Source organism: Anolis sagrei, chromosome 4, assembly GCF_037176765.1.
Source record: "Anolis sagrei isolate rAnoSag1 chromosome 4, rAnoSag1.mat, whole genome shotgun sequence".
Taxonomy (NCBI): domain Eukaryota; kingdom Metazoa; phylum Chordata; class Lepidosauria; order Squamata; family Dactyloidae; genus Anolis; species Anolis sagrei.
Window position 1 is genome coordinate 247226729 of NC_090024.1, and position 12575 is coordinate 247239303.

Genomic DNA, 12575 nt, shown 5'->3' on the forward strand with positions numbered 1-12575 from the left:
AGGTCCAAGTCTATCTCCTAAGCCATTGCTTATTCTTATGGCTGTTTCTCCTGTTGTTATTATTGACCGCCTTGAGTCGCCGGCAGGCTGAGAAAGGCGGTATATACATTCAGTCAATAAGTAAATAAACCATGTTCTCTTGTGTTTCTCGGGGGCCCACTTTTCCCCCCTCAGGACTGAGACCAAAATCGGCAGGCAACTTTCCAAAGGACACAATTACAAGATGCAAAATGCAGGCATTGAAATAGGATTGAGTGGATTGTAATTACTGAAATAGAAATTACAATAAGCGAGACACCTGTTCAAAAACAATTCGCCCGCCCCAGGTCCTCGCTTTGAACCCCTCGGCCTTGGTCTCCCCCCTCCACTTTGAGGTCAATCTCCCTTTCTTTTGAGGGGGGGGGGGTTCCTGGGGATGTCCCCTTCTTTGTGGGGGGGGGGGGAATTAAGGCGAATGCCCCCCCCAGAGGCTGAGGTGGAAAGGTGCGCACACCTGGCAGGAGAGGTCAGGCCAGGGTTGCCCGGCGACGCCTCCCTCCCTCCCTTTTTCCTTCCCTCCTTCTCTCCCTCCCTCTTTCCGGGGCCCCGCCAGGCAAGAAAAGGGCCGGATCCGCCCTCAGGCGCCCTTCACACGGCCGAGGAAGAGAAGAAGAGGCGGCGGAGGAGGAGGAGGAGGAGGAGGAGGAGGTGAAGGAAGAAGGGAAGGAAAAAGCCGCCCAGGAGGAGAGAAGGAGAAAGAAGACATAGAAGAAGAAGAGAAAAGAGAGAGAGGAGAAGGGGAAGAAGCAGAAGAGGTGGGAGAGAAGGAAAAGAAGAGAAGGAGAAAGGAAAGGAGGGAGAAGGAGAAGAAAGAGAAAAAAGAGAGAGAGGAGAAGAAGGAGAAACAGGAGGATGGTTGGAGGTGAGTCCTGGGATGAAGGCAGGTGGAGGACGGAGGGAGGCAGCACGTGGGACATCCTGGGGGACACCGACCCTTCTTTCTCTCCATCTCCTTCGCTTCCTCCCTCGTTCCTTCTTTCCTTCCTTGCTTGCTCTCTCCCTTCTTTCCTTCCTTCCTTCCTTCTTCCCATCGTTCTCTCCTTCCTTGTCCCCCCTTCTTTCTTTCCTTTCTTCCATCCTTCCCTCCTTCCTTCTCCCCCTCGTTCCTTCCTTGCTTGCTATTTCCCTTCTTTTTTTCTTTCCTTTCTTCGTTCTTCCCATCGTTCCCTCCTTCCTCCCATCCCTCCCTCCCTCCCTTTTTCCTTTTCTTCTTTCTTTCATTTCTTTCATCCTTCCCTCCTTCCTTCCTTCCATCCCTCGTTCCTTCTTTCCTTCCTCCCTTGCGTGCTATCACCCTTCTTTCTTTTCTTCCATTCTTCCTTTCTTTTTCCCATTGTTATCTCCTTCCTTCCATCTTTCCCTCCCTCCCCTTTCCTTCTTTCTTCATTCTTTCGTTTCTTCCATCCTTCCCTTCTGCCTACCCTAACTCATACCTTCCTTCCTTGCTCTCTCCCTTCTTTCTTTCCTTCCTTCGTTTCTTCCTTCCTTCTGCCCATCTTTCTCTCCTTCCTACTTTCTCTCCTTCCTTGCTTGCTCTCTCTCTTCTTTCCTTATTTCATTCCTTCTTTCTTTTCTTCTTTTCTTCCCTCCTTCCTACCTTCTTCCCATTTTCCCCTCCCTCCTTCCTTTCGCTCCCTCCATCCTTCCTTCCTTCTATCTTTCCCTCCCTCCTTTTCTGCTTCCTTCCCTCCCTCCCTCGTTCCTTCCTTCTTTCCTTCCTTCTTCCCATCTTTCTCCCCTTCATAGAATCAAAGAGTTGGAAGAGACCTCATGGGCCATCCAGTCCAACCCCCTTCTGCCAAGAAGCAGGAATATTGCATTCAAATCACCCCTGACAGATGGCCATCCAGCCTCTCTTTAAAAGCTTCCAAAGAAGGAGCCTCCACCACACTCCGGGGCAGAGAGTTCCACTGCTGAACGGCTCTCACAGTCAGGAAGTTCTTCCTCATGTTCAGATGGAATCTCCTCTCTTGTAGTTTGAAGTCATGGCTCCATTGCGTCCTAGTCTCCAAGGAAGCAGAAAGGAAGCTTGCTCCCTCCTCCTCCCTGTGGCTTCCTCTCACATATTTATACATGGCTATCATATCTCCTCTCAGCCTTCTCTTCTTCAGGCTAAACATGCCCAGTTCCCTAAGCCGCTCCTCATAGGGCTTGTTCTCCAGACCCTTGATCATTTGAGTCGCCCTCCTCTGGACACATTCCTTCTTTCCATCCTTCTTTCCTTCCCTCCCTCCTTTTCCTCTTCTTTCCTTCCTTCCTTCTTCCCATCTTTCTCCCCTCTCTTCCTCCCTGCCTGCCTTCCTCCCTTGTAACTCTTTTCCCATCTTTCTCCCCTTCTTTCCATCCTTCTTTCCTTCCTTCCTTCCCTCCCTCCTTTTCCCCTTCCTTCTTCCCATATTTCCCCCCTCTCTCCCTCCCTGCCTTCCTCCCTTGTAACTCTTTTCCTTTTGCAGGGCTGCAGCTGTCCTTCGTGGACTGGGAGGGGGCTCGCAACCACGCGGAGCACCGCACGGGGGAGGCGGGGGGCGCGCTGCTGGTGGTCCGGCGCGGACAGCCCTTCGCCCTCACCCTCCACTTCCGCTCCAGGGCCTACCTGCCCGGCAGGGACGCCATGTACCTGGTGGCCGAGACAGGTGAGACCCAGGACCGCTTCCTAGAATTGAGATGGGGGGGGGGGATTGGAGTGACAGGTGTGGCTGCACGACCGGGGCCCCTCCCTCCTTTCCTCCCTTGCAGGCGGAAGTATTGACAAGCATGACACCGGGCGCTCCTGGCTTGGGCTGCAATCCTCAAGAGGGAGGGGCCGGCAGGTGACTCGCAAGCCAAGAAGGGCCCGAAGCAGGTTGGGGAGGGGGACCCTGACCTTATTGGACCCCACGCTCCCCTCCCAGGGGGAGACCCCATCAGGCCGTCTCCTGAGGCTTATTGAGGAGGGGGGCTTCCCCAGCACTGTGACCCCCTTGGTGCTAGATCAGTGGTTCCCAACCTTTTTTTGACCAGAGACCACTTTGACCAGGGTGCACTTTGATCAGAGACCACTTTGACCAGGGCACACTTTGACCAGAGACCACTTTGACCAGGGCACACTTTGATCAGAGACCACTTTGACCAGAGACCACTTTGACCAGGGTGCACTTTGACCAGAGACCACTTTGAAAAGAGACTATTTTAACCAGGGCACACTTTGATCAGAGACCACTTTGACAAGAGACCACTTTGACCAGAGACCACTTTGACCAAGGCGCACTTTGACCAGAGACCACTTTGACCAGGGTGCACTTTGACCAGAGACCACTTTGACCAAGGCGCACTTTGACCAGAGACCACTTTGACCAGAGACCACTTTGACCAGAGACCACTTTGACCAAGGCGCACTTTGACAAGAGACCACTTTGACCAGGGCACACTTTGACCAGAGACCACTTTGACCAGGGTGCACTTTGACCAGAGATCACTTTGACCAGAGACCATTTTGACCAGGGCATACTTTGACCAGGGCCCACTTTGACCAGAGACCACTTTGACCAGACCACTTTGACCAGAAACCACTTTGACCAGGGCACACTTTGACCAGGGTGCACTTTGACCAGAGACCACTTTGACCAGACCACTTTGACCAGAAACCACTTTGACCAGGGCACACTTTGACCAGGGTGCACTTTGACCAGAGACCACTTTGACCAGGGCGCACTTTGACCAGAGACCACTTTGACCAGAGACCACTTTGACCAGGGCACACTTTGACCAGAGACCACTTTGGCCAGAGACCACTTTGACCAGGGCATACTGTGAGCAGAGACCACTTTGACCAGGGCATACTTTGACCAGGGACCACTTTGACCAGAGACCACTTTGACCAGAGACCACTTTGACCAGAGACATACTTTGCACACTTTGACTATGGCCACTCTCCAGCATGAGTACCAAAAGGGTTACCAATCAGTTTTTGGTCAACTTTAGATTCGGTTTAGTTATTTGGGGTGCCGATCCCGAAAATTGCATTTGATAGACCACATCAGCTCTAGTTTCTGATACAGAACATATGCCATCCAGTAGTCGCCATCTGCTCGCCCACAGAAAATCATATTTCATAGAATGCTAGAGTTGGAAGAAACCCCATGAAAAATAAAATAAAATAAATAAAATAAAATAAAATAAATAAAATAAAATAAATAAAATAAAATAAAATAAAATAAAATAAAATAAAATAAAATAAAATAAAATAAAATAAAATAAAATAATAAATAAAATAAAATAAAATAAAATAAAGTAAAATAAAGTAAAATAAAGTAAAATAAAGTAAAATAAAATAAAATAATAAAATAAAATAAAATAATAATAAAATAAAATAAAATAAAATATAAAATAAAATAAAATAAAATAAAATAAAATAAAATAAAATAAAATAAAATAAAATAAAATAAAATAAAATAAAATAAAATAAAATAAAATAAAATAAAATAGGAAGGAGGCTCACAGACCATATTTTCGTCCTTGCGGCCCACTGGTGGTCCGCGACCCACAGGTTAGGAACCACTGGACTACATCAAGGCCACCAAGGCTATGGGAGCCTCCAAACAAGGGCTCTATTCAATCCAGTGGTTCTCAAACTTTGTGACTTCCCAGATGTTTTGGCCTTCAACAGCTGGGATCTCTGGGAGTTGTAGGCCAATACACCTGGGGACCCACAGGTTGAGGACCACTGGTTTAACTTCACGTCTGTGTTTCACCTCTGAGTTTCAATGGTCTGTGTATTTTAACTATGTGGAGGAAACAATAGTCTAACAACTGGGTTGCTGTGAGTTTTTGGGGTTGGAAGGTAATGGCGCTCCATGCGGTCATGCTGGCCACATGACCTTGGAGGTGTCTATGGGCAACGCTGGCTCTTTGGCTTAGAAATGGAGATGAGCACCACACCCCAGAGTCAGACACGACTGGTCTTAATGTCAGGGGACAACCTTTACCTACCTATGGCCATTGTGTTCTAGTAGCATTCTCTCCTAACATTTCGCCTGCATCTGTGGCTGGTTCTGAAGGAGTGATTGGAATGCAATATTCCTGCTTCTTGGCAGAATGGAGTTGGACTGAATGATGGCCCATGAGGTCTCTTCCAACTCTTTGATTCTAGGGGCATCTTGTGTCTTAGCAGCTTTTCCCTGTGATTGACCAGGGAGGTCCAGATGCCGCTCCCATTTCCGCTCTGATCTATCCCAGGCCTGGGCCAACTTTGGCCCTCCCTCCAGGTGTTTTGGACTCCAACTCCCACCATTCCTCACAGCCTCAAGCCCTTTCCTTTCTCCCCCTATGTGTTTGTTTTGAAGGCTAGGCTAGGTACTTCAGCCAGCAGCAACTGTAATTGCTGAAACTCATTCACTCTACTGCTGGCATGAGAACAGGCATGGGCCAACTTGAGTCCTCCTTCCAGGTGTTTTGGACTCCAACTCCCACCATTCCCAACAGCTTCAAGCCCTCTCCTTTCCCTTGGGGGTTTGTTTTGAAGGCTAGGCTAGGTACTTTTGAAGGTTAGGCTAGGTTTTGAAGGCTAGGCTAGGTTTTGAAGGCTAGGCTAGCCAATGGCAACTGTAATTGCTGAAACTCATTCACCCTACTGCTAACACTAGAACAGGTATGAGCAAACTTGGGCCCTCTTTCCAGGTGTTTTGGACTCCAGTTCCCACCATTCCTAACAGCCTCAAGCCCTTTCCTTTCCCCCTATGTGAGTGTTTGTTTTGAAGGCTAGGCTAGGTACTTTAGCCAGCAGCAATTGTCATGGCTGAAGCTCATTCACTTTACTGCTGGGATGAGAACAGGAATGGGCCAACTTGGACCTTCTCTCCAGGTGTTTTGGACTTCAACTCCCACCATTCCTCACAGCCTCAGGCCCCTTCCTTTTCCCCCTCAGCCGCTTAAGCGGCTGAGGGGGAAAAGGAAAGGGCCTGAGGCTGTGAGGAATGGTGGGAGTTGAAGTCCAAAACACCTGGAGAGAAGGCCCAAGTTCACCCAGGTCAGTTCTAGCTCCTGATTTTCTTTTGCCAGGCCCCTCACCGGACCCCGAGAGTGGCACACGGGCCGTCTTCCTGGTGGGCCTGGGCCAGCGAGACCCCCGCTGCGTGTGGCGTGGGGCCTTCCTGCGCAGTGTGGGCCCCCACTCCACAGAGGTGTCTGTCTCGGCCCCCGCGGAAGCCCCTGTGGGGCGCTACACACTCAAGATCCGCCTCGACGCCGAGGGAGGCTCCTCTTCTTATAGGCTGGGCGAGTTCGTCCTCCTCTTCAACGCCTGGTGCCCAGGTGAGTGGAAGAAAGGCTGGGCAGGGGGGCAAATGGGTCACTCAGTGAGTGACCCTCTATACTTCCCTGTTACTTAGAGGATGAGGTCTACCTGGGCAATGAGGAGCAGCGGAGGGAGTTCGTCCTGGAGGAGGAGGGCATCATCTTCCAAGGAAACAAGAACTGGCTCGACCCTACACCTTGGCACTTTGGACAGGTGAGTCACCCAGCATCACGAATTCATAGAATCATAGAATCCTAGAGTTGGAACAGACTTTGTGGGACATCCAGTCCAACCCCATTCTGCCAAGAAGTAGGAAAATCACATTCAAAGCACCCCTGACAGATGGCCATCCAGCCTCTGTTTCAAAGCCTCCATAGAAGGAACCTCCAGCACACTCCTTCCGGGGCAGAGAGTTCCACTGCTGAACAGCTCTCTCTCACAGTCAGGAAGTTCTTCCTCATATTCAGGTGGAATCTCCTTTCCTGTAGTTTGAAGGGCAGCAGAAAACAAACCTGCTCCCTCCTCCCTAGGACTTCCTCTCACATATTTATACATGACTGTCAATAGCAAAAGTATCCATGCAGCTACATTTTGCCTGGAGAAAGGCGAAATGCATCCTCACTGGAAGGAAGACAAAGGCAAAGAGAGAGAGAGGGCAACAATGGAGAATGACCACATGGCCAACAAGCCAGGGCACTAAAAATACTTTTAAAGAGATTCAATTGCTAAATCTTCTTGGAGCTCACTAGTTTACTAAGCTCTCTTCTAAGGAAGGTGAAAAGGATAGAATCATAGAATCCTAGAGTTGGAAGAGACCTGTAGGACATCCAGTCCAACCCCATTCTGGCAAGAAGCAGGAATATTGCATTCAAATCACCCCTGATAGATGGTCATCCAGCCTCTGTTTCAAAGCCTCCAAAGAAGGAGCTTCCACCACACTCCGGGGCAGAGAGTTCCACTGCTGAACAGCTCTCTCTCACAGTCAGGAAGTTCTTCCTCATGTTCAGGTGGAATCTCCTTTCCTGTAGTTTGAAGCCATTCCTCCCTCGCATCCTAGTCTCCAGGGCAGCAGAAAACAAACCTGCTCCCTCCTCCCTAGGACTTCCTCTCACATATTTATACATGACCCTCATCATGTCTCCTCTCAGCTAACAATAGCAATGGTGCTCCATGTAGTCATGCCGGCCACATGACCTTGGAGGCTCTTTGGCTTAGAAATGGAGATGAGCACCACTCACCAGAGTCAGACACGACTGGACTTAATGTCAGGGGACAAAAATCTAGCTGCAAGTATCCATGCAGCTACATTTTGCCTGGAGAAAGGCAAAATGCATCCTCACTGTAAGGAAGACAAAGGCAAAGAGAGAGAGAGCAACAATGGAGAATGACCACATGGCCAACAAGCCAGGGCACTAAGATACCTTTAAAGAGGAAGTTACGCAAAAGTATCCATGCAGCTACATTTTGTCTGGAAAAAGGCAAAATGCGTCCTCACTGTAAGGAAGACAAAGGCAGAGAGAGAGAGAGAGAGAGAGAGAGAGAGAGAGAGAGAGAGCAACAATGGAGAATGACCACATGGCCAACAAGTCAGGGCACTAAGATACCTTTAAAGAGGAAGTTACGCAAAAGTATACATGCAGCTATATTTTGCCTGGAAAAAGGCAAAATGCGTCCTCACTGTAAGGAAGACAAAGGCAAAGAGAGAGAGAGAGAGCAACAATGGAGAATGACCACATGCCCAACAGGACACTAAGATACCTTTAAAGAGGAAGTTACGCAAAAGTATACATGCAGCTACATTTTGCCTGGAAAAAGGCAAAATGCATCCTCACTGTAAGGAAGACAAAGGCAAAGAGAGAGAGAGAGAGAGCAACAATGGAGAACGACCACAAGGCCAACAAGCCAGGGCACTAAAAATACTTTTAAAGAGGAAATTACCTCATACCTTTACAGAAAGTCCATTGCTAGATCTTCTTGGAGCTCATTAGTTTACTAAGCTCTCTTCTAAGGAAGGTAAAAAGGATAGACTCATAGAAGAGTTGGAAGAATCATAGAATCATAGAGTTGGAAGAGACCTACTGGGCCATCATCCAGTCCAACCCCATTCTGCCAAGAAGCAGGAAAATTGCATTCAAAGAACCCCCGACAGTTGGCCATCCAGCCTCTGCTTCAAAGCCCCCAAAGAAGGAGCATCGATCACACTCCAGGACGGAGAGTTCCACTGCTGAACAGCTCTCACAGTCAGGAAGTTTCTCATGTTCAGATGGAATCTCCTTTCTGGGAACCACAATTCAAGGGAGATATTGAGAAGCTGTAATGTGTCCAAAGGAAGAGGGTGACTAAAATGATCAAGGGTCTGGAGAACAAGCCCTATGAGGAGCGGCTTAAGGAGCTGGGCATGTTTAGCCTGAAGAAGAGAAGGCTGAGAGGAGATATGATGAGGGCCATGTATAAATATGTGAGAGGAAGCCACAGGGAGGAGGAGGGAGCAAGCTTGTTTTCTGCTTCCCTGGAGACTAGGACGGAATAATGGCTTCAGACTACAAGAAAGGAGATTCCGTCTGAACATGAGAAAGAACTTCCTGACTGTGAGAGCCGTTCAGCAGTGGAACTCTCTGCCACAGAATGTGGTGGAGGCTACTTCCTTGGAAGCTTTTAAGCAGAGGCTGGATGGCCATCTGTTGGGGGTGCTTTGAATGCAATATTCCTGCTTCTTGGCAGAATGGGGTTGGACTGGATGGCCCAGGAGGTCTCTTCCAACTCAGTGATTCTATGATACTATGATTCTATTAAATTGCCCAAACTTTGTGTTGTTGAAGGCTTTCATGGCCGAAATCATTGGGTTGCTGTGCGTTTTCTGGGCTGTATGGCCATGTTCCAGCAGCATTCTGATGTTTCACCCACTGAGGGTGCCTGCCATGGATGTGGGCAAAACATCAGGAGAGAATGCTGCTGGAACAAGGCCTTACAGCCCAGAAAACTCACAGCAACTCAGAGGTTGTGAGGTCTGTTGGAAACGAGGCTTATTTGTCTGTGGAATGATGTCCAGGGTGAAACTCTAGTCTGTTGGAGGCAATTGTAAATGTTGCCATTAGCCGCCTTGATTTGCAGGCAGGAGGCAGCCAGGCTTTGAAGCTGCAAGGCTATACAATGGTAATCAAGGTGTCCAATGGCAGCATTCACACTTGCCTCAAAACACAAGTTCTTTCTCCCATTCTGGACATCATTCCAAAGATATATAAATCCCACTTTCCTGGTTGCCAGCAGACCCCTCAACCTTTGAGGATGCTTGCCATAGATGTGGGCGAAAGGTCAGGAGAGAATGCTTCTGGAACATGCCCAAACTTTGTCTCTGTGGGAGGGAGGGACATCCTGCAGCAGCAGCACATTTTGCAATAATTTTCAATGAATATTGATCTCATTCTGGAGTCTCAACCCATCCAACCTACTTTTGTGGCAGGAGTCGAACTACTACTTTCCAAGTAATGACCTCACAATTAAACAGGAAATAACACTTTCAAATCAGGAACATAATGTATTTCAAATCATTATAATGATAATGATGGTGGTGGTGGTGATAATATAATAATAATAATACAATGCTGTGTTATTATGATTATTACCATAATAATAATTATCATCATTATTATTTCACTTTCTTCTTCGCTTCTTCTCACACCAGAGGCGACTTGAAGTTTCTCAAGTCACTCCTGACACAAAATACAATACAATTTTGCATTTCATACTACAGCATGTAAATATTAAGATATATTTATGTATTTTTAATGTATTTATTTATGACATTTATATGCTGCCCTTCTAACTCGAAGGGCACTCGGATATATTTATATTATATTATATTATATTATATTATATATTTATTAATATATAAATATTTTATATATATATATATATATATATATATATATATATATAATATTTATATGACATGATATTACTATCGAGACTCAGATATATTTTTATATTATATTATATATATATGATATATTTATAAATATATAAATATTATATATATATAATATTATCATAGCACAATATTAATATTATATATTACATTGTGCTATAACATTATACTGTAATATTATTAGTAATATTACATTTAATATAAAATATATATACTTATAATATCATTTTATTAGTAGTAGTAGCAGTAGATTGTATTAAATTATAATATTATCAATATTATATGTATATACAATATATTATATTATATGCATTGTACTATAACATTATACCGTAATATTATTAGTAATATTACATTTAATATAATATATATGTATATATAATTATAATATCATTTCATTATTATTAGTAGTATATTGTATTACATTATAACATTATCAATATTATATGTATATACAATATATTATATTATATGCATTGTACTATAACATTATACTGTAATATTATTAGTAATATTACATTTAATATAATATATATGTATATATAATTATAATATCATTTCATTATTAGTAGTAGTATATTGTATTACATTATAACATTATCAATATTATATGGATATACAACATATTATAATTTATTATAGGCATCGTACTATAACATTATTCTGTAATATTATTAGTACTATTACATTTAATATAAAATATATACAATTATGAAATAATTTTATTAGTAGTAGTAGTATATTGTATTACATTATAACATTATCAATATTGTCAAAGGCTTTCATGGCTGGAATCACTAGGTTCTTGTGGGGGTTTTTCCGGGCTATATGGCCATGTTCTAGAGGCATTTTTTCCTGACGTTTCTCCTGCATCTATGGCAAGCATCCTCAGAGATTGTGAGGTCTGTTGGAAGTAGGAAAATGGGTGGAATAATATCTGTGGAATAATGACCAGGGTGGGACAAAGGACTCTTGTCTGCTGGAGCTAGCTGGGAATGTTTCAACTGACCAACTTGATTAGCATTTGATGGCCTGACAGTGCCTGGGGGAATCTTTTGTTGAGAGGTGATTAGATGTCCTTGTTTGTTTCCTCTCTGTTGTTTTGCTGTTGTAATTTTGGAGTCTTTGAATACTGGTAGCCAGACTTTGTTCATTTTCATGGTTTCCTCCTTTCTGTTGACATTGACCACATGCTTCTTGTGGATTTCAATTACTTCTCTGTGTAGTCTGACATGGTGGTTGTTGGAGTGGTCCAGCATTTCAGTATTCTCAAATAATATGCTGTGTCCAGGTTGGTACTTCAGGTGCTCTGCTATGGCTGACTTCTCTGGTTGAAGTAGTTTGCAGTGCCTTTCATGTTCCTTGATTCCTTGATTATCAATATTATATGGATATACAATATATTATATTATTATTATATTATGTTATATTATTATATTATATTATATTATATTATATTATATTATATTATATTATTATATTATATTATTATACAGGGTCAGTCAAAATGAATAGGCCAATTCGGGTACAATTAATTTTCTTATTGGCCTATTCAGTTTGACTAACCCTGTATTATATTATATTATATTATATTATATTATAATATAATATATTATATTATATTATATTATTATATTATATTATATTATATTATTATATTATATTATATTATATTATATTATATTATATTATATTATATTATATTATATTATATTATATTATATTATATTATATTATATTATATTATATTATACAGGGTTAGTCAAAATGAATAGGCCAATAAGAATATTAATTGTACCCGAATTGGCCTATTCATTTTGACTAACCCTGTATATTATATGCACAGTGCAGGAGACAAGATGGAACTGCCTTCCTGGCCCTCTCTTCACTCTGATCATCATAATTAGGCACTCCCCCCTCCCCACCCCATGATGCTAGACCAATAGGAGCCTGCCAGCCCCCCCCCCCCCCCCTCCACCAATCCCAGGTGATGCAATGGGTTAAACCCTTGTGCTGGCAGGACTGCTGACCGAAAGGTCAGGGTTCCAATCTGGGGGGTGCGTTGAGCTCCAGTCTGTCAGCTCCAGCTTCCCATGCGGGGTCATGAGAGAAGCCTCTCACAGGATGATAACACATCCAGGTGTCCTTGCAGAAAAGACAACTGTCTATTGGGGAACCCCCCCCCCCCAAATAGACAGTTTTCTTTTCTGTTCTAACAATACAAGAGCCTACACCATGTAAATATTAGAATCCAGCTATCCATGTCTCTCCTCCCAAATAAATAAGGAAGGAAGTCAAGAAGAGCAAGCCTGGCGGTGGGGCGGGCGGGGCTTTCCGGCC

At 44.4% G+C, this 12575-nt stretch overlaps 1 protein-coding gene across 1 annotated transcript in view; it reads left to right on the forward strand.

The window, feature by feature from the left end:
* The first annotated feature begins 699 nt into the window (after positions 1-699).
* Positions 700-12575, forward strand: part of LOC132772630 (protein-glutamine gamma-glutamyltransferase 5-like) — a 28480-nt gene continuing 16604 nt past the window's right edge. The window contains exons 1-4 of the mRNA XM_067468319.1: positions 700-901; positions 2493-2672; positions 6076-6327; positions 6405-6523. Coding sequence (XP_067324420.1) covers positions 892-901; positions 2493-2672; positions 6076-6327; positions 6405-6523 — 561 coding nt within the window. The 5' untranslated portion in view covers positions 700-891. The remainder of the gene's footprint in view (positions 902-2492; positions 2673-6075; positions 6328-6404; positions 6524-12575) is intronic.